This window comes from Clarias gariepinus, chromosome 10 (genome assembly GCF_024256425.1).
Source record: "Clarias gariepinus isolate MV-2021 ecotype Netherlands chromosome 10, CGAR_prim_01v2, whole genome shotgun sequence".
Taxonomy (NCBI): Eukaryota; Metazoa; Chordata; class Actinopteri; order Siluriformes; family Clariidae; genus Clarias; species Clarias gariepinus.
Genome location: NC_071109.1, coordinates 23,576,391 through 23,592,408, shown reverse-complemented (window position 1 = coordinate 23,592,408; position 16,018 = coordinate 23,576,391). Strand labels below are relative to the sequence as shown.

Genomic DNA, 16,018 nt, shown 5'->3' with positions numbered 1-16,018 from the left:
TGTGTGTGCATCCTATGATGGACTGGCACTTTTTATCATAGCTGGCACAAGGCAGGTGTACCCTGCCTTGTGCCCAAAGCCTTCAGGGACAGGCTCCCTGTACAGGATTGCTGGTAGTAATTTTCCCCCTGTGCTTTTTGATTTTCTTTCATGGTTTTAATTTGCTGCTGTGAAATTTGATATGTGAGATGCACCTTTACTTTCCTTTCGCGTTTTTGTTATTTAATGTGTGTTTGATTTTACTGGAATGGTTGTGATTTGCTGTTTTGTTTTAGATTTCAGAGATGTGTTTTTGGTTTGGAAGATGTGATTTTACTTTGCTGTGTGTGTTTTGTTATTTAATGTCATGTTTTTGGATTTGCTGTTGTATTTTTGATTTGTTGTATTTCTTTTTTGCTGTTGTGTTTTTGATTTGCTGTTCTTCTTTTGATTTTCGGGAATATATTTCTACTTTTTTTTGCGGTTTTCTTTTTTTGTGACTGATTTTGCTTTTATTTGTGCTGTTGTGTTTTTGATTTGCTATAGTCCTTTTGGTTTGGGATGTGTATTTTTACTTTAGTTTTTTTATCTTTCTTTTTTTATTTTTTTATTTTTGCAGTTTTCTTTTTTGTGAATGTGTTTTTGCTATGCTGTTGTGTTTTTAAATTTGCTGTTATGGTTTTGGTTTGGAAAATGTGTTTTTACTTTTGTGTTTTTATTATTTAAAATTGGGATTTTGGTTTTCATGTGAAGTTTTTGCTATTGCTGTTGGATTTTTGATTTGCTGTTACATTTTTATGATGTTCATGGTTTATTAATTTATTTAATTTTTGATGTTGGGTTTTTTGTTATGCCTTTATTTTTTTTATTTGCATTAGGGTTTTTATTTTATTTTATTTGATGTTATTTTTTTCCACTAACACGCCATCATAGTTAACAAACAAAAAAAATTAGCACTCACAAACAGTCTAAAGATACACAATATTTAATGATTCAAGTAAAATTCCAAGACAAGAAAAATCATTACACCAAAAGTAAATTAATGCATTTTTTCATAGTTTCTAAAGGGATATTTTACAGGGGCAAGACAATACACAGGATATTTTTATTGTTTAATAGTGTACTGCTGGCACATATCAAAGCTGTCATCTTTCAAAGCAATTGTAAAACACAACAAATAATTAAATTACAAGCAGAGCTAGTATAGCAATAGGTTCATATAGTTTTCCTGCTTTATACAAGATGCATGGTGTGTACATTATTCTGACCATCTCTATGCCAGTATACATACATGCACACACACAAAGACACCCGCGCACACATACACTGATATATGCATAATGAATTCCTACATTATGATGAAGATTGTCTCATAATGTTTTAATTTTCATTGTTTTATGTATTTTATGAATACGTTCAAGACACACCAAGCACTTCCCTTTGCCAACAATTTGTCAGATAATGTCATCCAAGGTTACTTCTAAATATATATGTACATGTTTTTTTTTTCATTTAGTGCCTTTTGCTTTTTTCTTTTTTTTTGGCACATGATGTAAGCTGATTTGCGTTTTTATAAATAATATGATCCTGTTTTGAAATATTGATATTAGGGAGGGCTTGCATTATCAGTATTTATTACTGCCACGACAAGTTCAGATCTCTAACACAATCCAAGAGTGGTCACATGGCTACACAATGCACTGCATCACCATCAAACATGGGCTGAGCTTCAAAGGTCACAACCTTCTCTCAAGGTCATGCAAACATAAAAAATAAGAGATGGAAATTTTCCTCCACAATATCCAGAGTATTAAAAATAAATGCCTAAGTTTAATGTTACTGATTCATGTTGCTTTCACAATGCATCCTATTTAATTATGTAAAATGTATAAAAAGTGTTAAAAGGGAGAATGGTCATGAACATAGGATAGTATAATATATTAAAGTATGCATTTTTTTCTATTAGTGAATTTTCACTTGCAAGACCTTTGGCACCAAATGTAACTCTACTGAGCTAGTAGAGTTACATTTGCCATGCAATGTCAATTTACTACTATATATTTAGTGGTAAATTGACATTGCATGGCATTGAAGGAGCATTTTGTTTTTTGTTTCAATGTTGTTAAAAGAAAAAAAAAATGTTGGAATCATGCAGTTTGAAAACAACACGCACCTTTTTCATTTTTTTTTTCTAGACTGAACTGGGATGAAGAAGAATCCAACACACCAAATAATATACACATATTTGCTCATTCTAATTACCAGATTAATCAACATCAACTTCTGGACCACCATAAATAAGTGTCAATTTTACTGATATATTCTTTTAATGAGTACAGCTAGGATTCAAGCATTAAAAATTGCTATTCAAATGATACTGTCTTGGTAGGCAAAAAAGAAAGTGTTTTACTGTACAGTTAGTCCAATGCATTACGCTCTGATGCAGTAACACCCTATAGTTCTTCTCATTGATTAACAGCATTAAGGGTTTTTTTTTTTTTTTTTTTTTGCTGTAGTCCAGGGAGTTGCTGCCAATGCAACTGTGCATTCTCTCAGATCAATGAGCAATACAGCAGACCCAGGCTCATCATACCACTCTCCTGGCATTCCTACACCGCTATTCCACCTAATTTGTAAGAAAGTAATTTTTTGGATCACTAACTCAAATGCTTGGGTTTCATCAGTATGTACTAAGCAGAATTGCTGAATTAAAGAAAGTATGCTTGCTGAAGCTGGCTCTTTGGGTTCTGCCTATTTCCAAATTAATATAGAAAAAAAGTACATGTGACTTTATTTCATTCAGAGAAGAACAAAAAAAGAGAGAAACGCTTAATTAACTGCACTCTGAAGTTTATAATTACAGTTTCTGTCCTTGTTACTGTTTTGTGGCCTTATGATCGACATTGTCTTTAAGTCCACATGATGAACACAGTTTTATTTTACGAGTTGAACCTATGGAAACCTACAGAGTGGATGTGAGAGAGAATTAAAAAAAAAAACAGCTTCTAGTACTATTTAGCAGTAAAAAAGCATACAGTTCACAAATAATCTTTAGGTCCTTGACTGAAGCGAAAAAAACAAAGAACAATCCACATTCAGGAACTCAGGGACCTAGCGTTATGTTTTTATAGATTTGGAAAGAGTAATGTGCCACAATGGTAACACACACAGACACACATACAAAGAAAAAGTAAGCCAATTATACTATTACAGAGCAGTCTTCCACAGCTATGGCTGCTACGGTGATTACAGATCAAAGTAATTATACTATCAGGAGATTCTCATAATTGGTTCCATAGCACTTGTTATGGTGCATAAATTGTATATTTCAAAAGCGAAACTTGATGTAGGAGAGAAGGAAAACAAAGGATAGCTCCTTAGCACATCTGTCTGTGCCTTCCCAGGCTTGGTTAATAAGAAAATGACTAGGTTCCTAATAATGGAAGAAAAAAGGGTGTCAGAAGCATGAAATCTCAGTCATCAGAGGAAGCCTCACTTTTAGTTCATGAAGAAAAATAGAAGTCGATTTCACAAGAAAAGAGAGGAGTTGTAAAAACTTTCTATATGTAAGAAAGCAAGAGAAATGTTTGCAGTGAGGCGTAATAACATGTCTGTTGTCTGGACAGCTCCTCTATAGCACTTAGATGAGAAGAAGAGTTTGCTAGAAATAAAATAAAATCAAAAATCACACTATATACTCACTGAATCTCACTGAAGCTTACACTGCAACCACTCACACAAATAACACCTTACTAATTTCTTCAACAGCATATACTTTATGTGTGTTTTATAATTACATCATATTTAAAAGGCTCAAAAACATTGACATCATTTCTGAAGCTTGATTCGTTAGCCGCTACCTACCAAAGAGACACAGCTTTTTTTGTTTGTTTGTTTTGTTTTTGTTTTTATTTATTTATTTATTTTTTTTTTTTTTTTTACTTAGTTTTTCATTTGAGATGCTACTTTGGTTTAAATCTACTGATTATGCAGTCTGATGACTAAAGAGTCTGGAGTTGAGAAAGTATTACGACTGTCTGTTCGTTTAACTGATTTCTATCCTGACAAAGACAAGAAAAAAAGAAATCCTTTTATAAGCATTGCAAATACAGACTGATGATAAACTTTGTCAAGATTTTCTTTTGTCAGTTGTCAACTTAGGTATGCTTTTCTCATCACTCATTTTTCGTTGTCGCTGTAACTTATAGGAGATGCTTGCTCCTTTTACAGCTGATGCTCGTGTAAGAACGCGCCAGTACCCGAGTTCTGCGGGCTCGATGTAGCTGAGAAGCTGGCAAGAGGGATGACCTTCACAGCGTCCTCTTTCTTGCTACAGTGTCTATCCAGCGTGCTGTAGAACTGGGGCCGATTGCTCCCTTTGTCCAGATCATCTCTGGGCACAGATCTGCCAAGGGTGTGACGCCCGTCTGGCATGGCGCCGCTGTGTGCCCAGCTCTGCTGAAGGCTGAATGAGGGCAATGTGGCAGCAGCAGTTGTCTGGAACTGGGTCACCGCCGGGGGCATCCAGCAGCTGTCAGAATGGCCAAGGATCAGACATTCCTGAGTGCAGGTTTCCGACGCCTCAGTCATGGCCTTCTGCAGGTTCACTTCAATAGCTGTGGAAGAAAAATGGCAGGATGAAAACTCTCAGGGATTCTCAATATAAGAGAAACAAGCTTGACCTTAAAATGTATTTTAGCTGTAGCTAACTAAAGTGCAGCAGGTATAAATGTTTAATTTGTCTCTTAATGAGTACAACACAATCAGTATGTTTAATTTGCACCATATTCCCATGGTCTTTAATGTTTACCTGCAGTATGCACTAAAATCCCTGTAGCTTAATTAAAGTACTTAAAAAAAAAAAAAGAACGTCTCATTTGTGTGTGGTAGTGGCTCTGAATAACTCACACAACCTACTGTTTATTTTAATAACCGTCAATGTGGCACACTTTACATCTTCAGGTCTTTTCCACATTTTATGAATTTGGGCTAAATAAGGGGAAAAAATCCAATCATTAGCTCTGAAAATACACCGGCAGTACTTGACTTCGTCCTTTGACCTTGTTTGACAACGTGTTAGGCACGATGTGGAGCTTTGAGAATCCACATTTGATTTCGACTGAGGAAGAGAACTGGAAGGTTCTCCAACATCGTACCTCATTAAGCCTGCTCCGACATCATACATCTGATGGATCTAGGAACATGCTTTACTGTCTACATTGTCAGCTCAGATAATTAGAATGTAAAACAATATTTCCAGAGCCTGCAGTCTTATGTTACTTTACCTACTAAGAAAATGGAACACACATAAGTCTTGTTAGGCCTTCACTTTGAGCTGTCATGTAGAAATAATTTATTATATTTGCATGAGTAAGTATGCTATCAATAATTGAGCAGGACTCTATCACTGATTTCCTCACGTTCTCTGGTCTTGCATGCTCTGGTGAGTTTTATTTGCTAACCACCAGTCAACGTACCCAAAGATTTAATCATGTTTATGACCATGGAGGAAGGAAGACAAAGAAATTATGATACACTAAATCCATAAGCATTCAGGTTTATTGTCAGTCAGAATAATTGTCATATGATCTATTAAATCACAAAGATCTTGCATTTCATTTGACTGCAGCATTAGGATGCGCAAATGAGAAGAATGGAAAGGGGGGGGCACATTCAGTAAGGAAAGAAAGAGAAGTGAGAAGAAAGAAAAAGATAGAGAGAGAGAGAGAGATGGAGAGAGAGAGATACAGACATGTGGCTGGATCCCTCTGGTCCTGCACTGTTCCAGCGTGCCTCTGAGAATCGGTGCATAAATCAGCCGTGCGGTAAATGTGTCACCTTTCAGAGGGTCACTAACTTCATTAAGGAAAAATGATGCTGCTCACTCACTCTCTGCGCAAGCAGAATAAACGGGAGGCCAGAGCGCTTTCACAGCCTTCGCTGTAAATCACCTCCAAGCTGCTTTGGAAATTGGAGGTGTCTTTCCAAGCCATTGTTCTTCACAGGAGCAAACACTTCACGCCACAATAGACACATTCGGCCATGCTGGCAAACTCACACACTCGCATTGTGCTCACCTGTGCTCCCAACTTTGCCTTTTGTGTAGAGACAGCAGAGATCAGCCCAAAGTGCACAAGCTCATGTGTAATTATATAATACATAAAAGGTGATTTCAGTGCCTCGGTGCTTTCTGCAGAGGCGCAGCGTGAGCTGTCAGTGACGCTGTGTCAACAGCCAGCAGTGTTACTATTTTATTTTATTGTTTTTTTTTTTTTGCATCTGATATTTCACATTAAACAGCTCCAAATATGCAGTCGGTATCAGTTCTTATCTTCACAGTAACTAGTATTGCTTGACTGATGTGGGTGACTGTGTTGAAGGCTTTCGTAAAGCAGAGGCAAGCAGCTCCCTCTGATGCTGTTTAAGTGTCTTTTGCATTCAGAAGTAATTGCCACTATCCTGCCACTATTATTATTATTATTTTTTCTGCTCATACCACATGCACAGTCCAACCCCAATGCATCTGAAAGTTATCCATTTTTTTTTTCTGCAAAGCAAAGACCTCCTAGTGATTTGAAAATCTGAATATTGTATGAAATATGTGTTATCTATAGTACAGTCTGTCAGACATCATACACTGTGAGATGTTAGAAAAACCCATGTTTAAAGGGAAATTGGCTTCTCGGCTACATTATGTGGATTGGAGTATTGCGGCTTGCAAACGTTTTGTAAAATGACCAGTTGCTATTGATTGAGGCATTGGCCGTTTCAGGATGGTAATTACAGTGGTACAGTACAAATGTCTGGAGATGTTTTTCATCTTCTTTTCTCTGCAAATGTTGTTTTCAGTTCCTTGACTCTTAATCAGATGGTCTTGCCTTTTGACTCAGCTGGTGCATACTGCGAGCTCATTATTATATAGTTTACAGGCCTTACCTCATGGAGAAAAAAAAGACGCAAGATTTTGTCCTCATTTGCCTTTCCTGTCAACAAACATCTGACACAAATAGACATGCTGGAATCATTTAATGAAATGCAAATCTTTATCTTATCTTTTATTTAAAACCGGCTTGAACTGCATAGCAGACAAATGGAACTGAAAGGAACCCAATGAAAAAAACATAAGGATATTTTCACAAAATCTAGAAGCTTTATGTAGCATTCGTGTCTGACAAAATGACAATAAACACAGATGACACATAGCAACAGGGTTGCTCGGGAAAACAGCACGACCTGATGGAATTTACATGGATAGACGAGGGATGATTACTCATCTCATTAGGGTAGCATGTGCATACCTATTACTACCAATTAGAGGTCTAATTGCATAAATATAGAACATTATTTCCCCTCCTTCCAAACAGTCTCTGGTGGGACAGAAAGCTTGTGCACCATAACTGGAGTAACACTGCTGTAAATTCAGGTGTAAAGTGACTAAGTGAATTTTAATAAGCTAATATTATGCGTTTATAGGATTTATCAAACTGTTTATGCTATATCTAATAGCTTTTTATGGACAATATCAATATTATATATTTGAAAAAGCACTTTAATCAGATATTTTTCCAACATGCTCTCCGAACATATAGTCATTAGAGGTTGTTTCCTATGCAATATAACTCGACTTATTCAAGCTTTTTAATAGGTTGTTGCATGAGTGACATTTTCAAGGACACCACTTTTCGTATGCAAATGAAGTAGAAATGACTCTTCATAAAATTTATGAAGCTAAAAAGATGTCAGTGGTCTGTGCACACTCTGCTACATTCCCCTCATCAAAAATACCTAATGGTTTAAATTTCAGAGTACTGAAAATATTGGCTGATTCAAACACAGCTTTAAAGCTGTTAACTATATTTATTTATATGCAGTGGTTTTTGAATAGAGATTATTTTGTTTTAAAAAATCAAGAATTCCTTTAAAAGAACAAAAGTTTTATAATCTAAATCTAAACCATACAGCAGTTGGGCAATGTGTTAACATCAAGTCAGTGGATATGTTCAGGAATATAGGAAAAGACAACAACAACAACAAAAAAAACCCGGTTAAACACGATGTTCAATGCGTTCAATAAACTTTCTATTTAAAAAGAACATGTGCTCTTAAAAGATCCCATGTTGTCAGCTAAAATGAAATTTGAATGAAATAATTGAGTTTGTAATTGCCCAGACTGTCGTTTTATTACAGCGCCACTCTGCCTCTACATCTGGATTGGCAAATGGGTGATCATTAATAATAATGAAGCCATTTAACCCCATGGGCCTTTTACAAGGGGAGCGATGCCATTTTTCAAATGTTGGACATGACCATAAGGTGAAAGAAGAGGCCTACTTTTCATTCTCACACAGCAGAAAAGGGCCACTTATTGCAGGACGGATGGATTTTATCACGATTTCACTCCAGGTCCTCCACTGCTACTTCATCACTGATAATGTGTGATTTATACTTTCATATTTGAAGAATGACTTATATGAATTTGCGCTGCTTTTCCCCATTAAGTTATTCATGAGTTCTTGAAGGTACAAATGTACATGTCAGATATTAAAGCATAACATGTGCTGCAAACAAAATTTACAAGTGAGGCCAAATAACGTACTAAAAGTGGAAAAAAAGATATCATAGACATATGAGTGTTGACAACATAATTCACAGAGATATGGGAAAATCTCAGCAGCCGTTTTTGCTTGACAGATAAAAAAGTAGCGGTTGTCTTTCGGAGTGGTCTGAGGTTTTCTCAGTCGGGGCTTCATAAGTAACGCTCTCTGACAAAATGGATGCTGTAGAGGCTATTTTGCCAAGAGCCATCAAAGGGGATATTGGTTATAACTCTGAGGATTAATGACAATTGTAATCTTTATCCTCCAAAACTGTTAAATGGATAAGGATAAATTTAGATCGCAGTGCTTTTTAAGACATGAAAAGAATCTGACTTCCCGTCATTAGCTGAATGATTAAAAATGTGATGATTATTCTAGTAACCCATGTGCAATTTGGTGGCGTTCACATATACTTTGCTGTCTTGCAAAATGCATTACAGTTTTTGATAATGTTCCTCCACACGCATACACATCTTACCATCTGTTACTGTTAACGCTTACTGATGGTGAAGAAGAACTAAGTCAAAAGCAGCAGGGGCCATCCATGTGTGGCTTCTGTACTTGAATGAATCTCAGCAAATCTGTCTCACGAATGTCTTCCAAATTCATAATGTACAAACAGAAGTGCTCAGCGGGTAAAATTCTCAGCTCCTCAGTTATTTAGCATCGTTTACACCTGTATGGAAAAAAAAAATCTTGCTTGCAGCACATGTGTACAACTTGTGAATTCTCAGTTTGCAGAAGATGTTGTTATACTTTAAAGCACTTCATGATATTTTTCTGCTGAGAAATCCTAAAAGACGTCTTTGTTGATGATAAGTGTCAAGAATACTACATTTTATAAAATGTTGAAATTATGACTATTTGGAATAATTTGTACATGTGTAAAAAATTTTAATATTAAACTATTGAAGTCAGAACTTTAATGACATTTATGTAATTATTATTCATCATAAATATAAATGTACAGGATGCATACAGTGCCACTCCACTTTCCCCACTGGGGAAATCATATCACAACCTCATTCTGCTTAAGCCTCACTACAAGCCAAACGTTCTGAGGCTACCCACAACCATCCGCTCATTCAGGAAGTGGTCTCCTGAGTCAGAGCACGCTCTGAGAGACTGTTTCGGAACAACAAATTGGGACGTACTGCAAGGGTCACACAGTGGGAATATTGAGGACATTGTACACTGCATGACGGATTACATCAACTTTTGCATGGATGTTGCTGTTCCTGTAAGAACTGTACGCTGTGCAAACAACAAGCCCTGGATCACAAGTGACATCAAAGCTCCCCTGAATAAAAAAGAGAGCTTTGCAAAGTGGTGATCAGCAGGAGATTAAGAAGAAGAAGGAATTCCAAACAAATCCTTGCAGAAGGAACTAAAGGTTCAGCTCAGGGGAGGGAGCAGTATAAGAGGAAGCTGGAGCAGAAACTGCAGAACAACAGTATGAAGGAGGTGTGGAATGAAATGAAGACAATCACTGGGTGCCATTCAAAATGGTGTGAAACCATTGAGGGAGATATGGGGAGAGCAAACCAGTTTAACAACTTTTTCAATAGGTCTGACCACTCCAACTCATTCACACTTCAGAGCACTGTACCTCCAACCCCTTCCTGCGTGCACCCCTCCCTCTCTCCCAATACCAACTTATTTGCAACTCAGAACACTACAAACTCAGCAAAGCAGCCATCCTAGATGGAGTATCACCTTGACTACTGAAGGCCTGCTCATTGGAGCTGGGAGAGTCTCTTCAGCGTATCTTCAACCTAAGCCTGTGGAAAACATCCTGGATCATCCCAGTACCAAAGAAATCATGCCCTGGGGAGACCAACGATCACAAGATCACAAACACTGATGGATCACCTGAGGCCACAGGTCAGTCATGCTCTTGACCCTGTACAGTTTGCATACCAGGAGAAGGTAAACGTGGAGGATGCCATCACCTATATAATCCACAGATCTCTGTCTCACCTGGATCGGGGCATTCCTGGACTTCTCCAGTGCCTTTAACACCATCCAGCCACTGCTCCTCAAAGACAAACTGACAGAGATGGGAATGAGCTCACAGCTGGTGGCCTGGATCACAGACTTGACAGGCAGGCCTAAGTATGTGTGGCTGGGGGACCGCAGGTCAGATGCAGTGATCAGCAGTACAAGGGACTGTGGTTTCTCCAGTCCTGTTCACCCTGTACACGTCAGACTTCCAGTACAACTCAGAGTCCTGCCACGTACAAAAGTTTGCAAATGACAGTGAGATCGGGATTGGAAAGGAGGAGGAGTACAGAAAACTAATTCAGGACTTTGCTGCATGGTGCAACCTAAACAACCTGCACCTTAACACCACTAAGACCCGGTAGATGGTGGATGACTTCAGGAGACCCAGGCCTCAACCAGAACCTGTGACTATCAAGGATGACTGTGTGGAGCTTGTGAGGACATGGGGGTGCAGCTGGACAGATGCTCTGTACAAGAAAGGACAAACCTGCTTGTACTTCCTCAGAAGTTTGGCATCTTTTAACATCTGCAAGAAAATGAGGACAGTGTTTTACCATAGTGGTGGCGAGTGTGCTCTTCAGCCGCAAGAAGAAGGACGCAACACGTCTCTAAAAGCTAAACAAACTTTTTGCACATTATGCAAAAATCCACTTTGCACAATAATATGCACAGGAGCTTTGGACTGCTGGATCTTGTGAATTTCCCCATGGGGATGAAGAAAGTAAGTATGTATGTATGTATGTATGTATGTATCTATCTATCTATCTATCTATCTATCTATCTATACATACATATTTTCAAAAGCTCTTTTCTCTTTAATGACACTAGTATGTACAGTATATATACAGTACACATATAACCCCCCCCCCCCCCCCACCCACACACACACACACACACAATCACACAAAATGCTTTAACACTGAAATGTGAGTCATTCAGTGTTTGGAATATATAAACTGCAGCATGTTTAATGCCTGAAAGCCCCAGCTTCACACCTCTCTAGTTCTTTGTCACTTTCTCTCTTTTTCACTCCCATCTCCATCTCACCCTTTTCTTTCGTCTTTGTGTCCATGTTGTCTATGACCTGATGAAACTTTAAAGTAATTGAAAAAAAAAAAAAAACATTTAATGATACAACATTTACTGAGCCCGAACAGATGGAAGTCACAGGTAGGCACTTCCAACAAAAAGACACTCTTTTTTCCTCGATCACTCGTTTTTCAAACGACAAAGAATATTATTGACTCAGCCAAGATTAAAACACCAAAACAAATAATGGAACAGCATCAAGGACAGGGTGCAGGAGGAAAAAAGTCACCTAGAACATGACAGGTCAGCTGATCTTGTCTGTCTTCTCTTTTGTTAGTGCTGATTAAAAACACGCAGTGGCTCACAGACTTGAGTTTTCACTTGAATATACATAAAAGTACCATCATGTGGTCATGTTATTTGTATAATCAGGTGTTGATATATATTGTTTTGCATAAACATATACCTCTGCAAACATATTAAATTTGAATGAACAGTAAATTAAACACATTCTTATTCCTATTACTTTTTTACATCGGTTAAAAAACACACACACACACACACACACACACACACACACACACACACACATCTATGTCATTGCACTCTGTTTTCCGACTACTTGACTTTTTTTCTAGCTAGATTCTGTTGGCTGATGGGCCTGATTGCGTGGTGTTCATTATGTCTGATGGCCCCTGCCTCTTGTCTCCTCTCCTCCGCTTAGGCCTCTCCTCCATTAAGAGTGCGGAGGAGGAGGGGTGGGGGGTGCACAGCGTCAACACAATCAGCACTGCCCAAACACACAGCGTGCGCCGAATAGACGAGAGGCGCAAACACCATAACAATCAGCAATCAGCACTGATCATGATAATCACACGGAGAGCGCTACAAGATCCATGCCGCGCTCTCCCAGCTTGCCAAGAGTGGTTATTGTGTTGATAGGTCGGCATGTGAAAAGAAGTAATAAATTCATCCGTAATTTGAGAGGTAAGAAAAGAAAAAACGACTTTCCTTAAAAAAAAAAAAAAAATGAAACATGTATTTCAATATGCAGGTGGAAATTTGGCAGCAGAAGTGACCTTTTCTTAGGATAATGCTTTTTGAAATCTAAAAGGACGGAAACAATTTCGTGGACGAGGGGAAAACTCTACCTCGTATACTGAGAGGGCGCTTTTATGAACAGATAACATAGATGGATGAAGCAATATGTGCAAGAGATTAAGGGGAACTGTGAAGACGAGGGCAATGACAGAGCCATGCACTGCCTGCTCTTAAACCCACTCGCCATTCATATCGAACACTTAAAAAGGGAATGTTCTGTGGGGTGGCCAGGTTTGACCTTAGGGACCTCATGCAAATATATGTATATAAGTAGTTTCATAGAATTTTTATTTTATTTACCGTATCTGGTGTAGAGAAAAAACATTCTGTGGGTGTAGTTATAAGTGGTAATGTGAACCACCTCTCTTAACCAGTCTTAAAAAATAATAATAATATTTACTAATGTTTAAGCATATTTCACAGTATTTACTAATCCAGACCTTTAAAAGCAATACATTCTACTATTAATGCATATTATATAAAATACAACATATTAGTCTAATTACCTTTTCTTAGACAGACTTTGCTAATTACTCTCTATTTGCTATTCTCTAATAACTCTCGCTAGGACGAAGCAATCTGAACGAAACACCCTACAATGTGCTCCTCATTATGTGGAGCTTCGGACATGCCAGGATGCCCCTGAGTTGGACCGATAAGGTAGGCTCCAGACAGCCATTGCACTGTTTAACACTGTACCCCTTTCATCAGTCACTCAACTTCTTATTGGGTTGGTGGTGTACAGTAATGAGCAGCGCGTCTTCATAGTGAGGACCTATTTGGTCACCAATCGGTTTAAGCGTTGTCAGAGTGAATTTAGAAAGACATATGGTGTTCCTGACCTATCCTCAAAGAGTTATTCAGAGGTTTGTACGGAAATTGAAAACGACGAGATCATTGATCCCTTCTCATGGCGCAGGCCGTCCGAAAATGTCGCAGGACACAATCGGGTGACGTACAACTTCATCTCACACAGGACACTTGGAGGTCTTATTCAACATGTCGGAGAGCTGCAAAAAGAACAAAATTGCAGGTATATCATGTCACTATCGTTCGGTAGCTCAAAGCAAACGATACGGAGAAAACTGGTCACTGGTTCCAGGCGATTGTGAGGGACAACGAAAGAATATTGAACATCACATGGTTCCCGAATGCGGCGTGGTAACATGTTGGGAGATCACTTCCAGCATTGAATGTAATGCAATACATTACAAATACATTAAGGTATGTAACGTATATAGCAAGAGTTATAACAGAATATTCGGGTCCTCTTTCGAGTGAATCACTGTGTACATGCAATGCACTCATTTATCAGCTCAAATGTCTTTAAGATTCTACTCCGCCAATAATGGTATACAATTGGCCTGAAAAAGAGCCTTTAACTCTTGGGGCTATCTATAGCAAGCGCCCTCGAGGTGTGAGGAAATAAACTATGCCTCTGGATCCACAATATATCTGTTAGTCACTTGTGATTTGTTCTTGTTCCCTTAGCCATATATTTCTGTAACTGCTGCTATGGTCAGAGAGATAGTGAGTACATGGCATCAAAAGAGGCCATCCTTCAACACGTTACTGGCAGGACAGAAAGCTGCTTGCCACAGTTGCTCCTTTGTCTTCGAAAATAAATGTCTCTGAAAAGGACAGAATCTGTTACATTGTGAATTGGGCGAGAAGAAGTCTGCTAATTAACTGTTAACAGGAAAAAAAGCGATAAAAACGCAGTTTCTTTGTGTCAGTGATATATCCTTGAGGCCAGTGTACTTGCTACATGGCCTCTGATTATTTCAAGAGACAAACCAGTTCTGTGAAAATGTGCTAAGAATAACTTGAGTTCCTCCGAGGCGTCTTACTGAAATGCTTCTGCTTCTTTTTCTTCTTTTCTAATCAGATCATTGATAAACTTTCTACAAGTCTGCTAACAGACTTGTTTCATGAGGATTAGACACTCCTTGAAGCATGTACAAATTGATTGTTTTTTTCTTTTAAGCATGGTTGAATAGCAGGTTTTCTATGATAGGTTAACATGCACTATAACAGTCACAGACAAGCAGTGCACTAAATATTAAAGGTGGTCCAGCATATCTCGAAGAAAATGGAAACACGAAAATCAAATCATAAGAGAAGAAAATGTATGTATATATATTTTTTATTGAAGTCCTAAAATGTTATCAGAAAACATTTGCATTTGTGCTGCGCTCATCCTTTTCCATTCACCTTCTTTAAAAAAAGACATTATTCCTTTTTCTTTTATACATAAACCTTTTTTTTTTTGGTGTTTTAGCACTTTAGAAAATATGAAAACTTTCAGCGTTATTTATAAGTGTACAGAATATAGAGTAGAGATGCTGTTTATTTTTCTTTGGTTGTCTAGTAACAGTCAAAGTCAATCAAACTAGAACTGCAAGCATTACAGGTCTAAGCTCCCTGACTTTCCAAGATAAAAAGCCATCAATCTCTGGTTTCATTTCTGCCATCAGATCAGATCAGATCGATTGCTGTTAAACAATATACAAGGACAGATTTTGGACTGTTAAACAGCACCACCAGTGGGTTAAAGAAATACAGACTGCATGGCATTAAGAAATTACATTGACAGACATGTCAGGCTAATTCTGACTATCCGTTATTCCTGCTATGAGGACGGGTTCCCTGTTGAGGTCCCACTCAGGTTTCTTCCTATTCCCATTTCAGGGAGTTTTTCCTCGCCACTATCGCCTTCAGCTTACTCATCAGACAAGTCTGATCATTTTGATTTATACACATTTTCTCACATTTCATACACATTTCCATAACTTTTGATTCTGTAATGCTGCTTTGAGACAATGACCATTGTTAAAATCGCTATACAAATATAATGTATTTAAGGGAATTGAATTGAGGGTAATTTAGATCGATATAATTATACTCAAGACGTTATTACTGAATTGAAAAGGCGCATGGGGAATACGGTCGCAGATGCAATAAATATGAGAAATCTTTTTTTTTTCACTTTATTAAAACTTCTCCTTAAAATTTAGAGTAGAACTAAAGGTCAATAGACTCCCCCTACTTTGTCCGATTAAACCAAAGGGCAGTTGACAGCACATGTATTTGTTTATTTATTTGTTTGTTTGTTTGTTTGCTTTCTATTTCTACCCAGTTGTTCACCTGCCAGTTTCCAACCAGCCAGCCAACAAGCTCTCTTCTATCAGACAACAAAAACAACTACTGCACCCAGCCAGCGGATGACTTCAAACCGGTTCCGACTCGGTTCCACTTTGCCTCCGACAGACCTGCATCCGGATCGGTGTCTTCTGCTATCTGGTTAG

General features: G+C 38.0%; 1 protein-coding gene across 1 annotated transcript in view; it reads right to left on the bottom strand.

Annotated features, from left to right (window-relative positions):
• Positions 1–1,014: 1,014 nt before the first annotated feature.
• Positions 1,015–16,018, bottom strand: part of pcdh11 (protocadherin 11) — a 195,310-nt gene continuing 180,306 nt past the window's right edge. Inside the window, exon 5 of the mRNA XM_053506480.1 lies at positions 1,015–4,595. Coding sequence (XP_053362455.1) covers positions 4,204–4,595 — 392 coding nt within the window. The 3' untranslated portion in view covers positions 1,015–4,203. The remainder of the gene's footprint in view (positions 4,596–16,018) is intronic.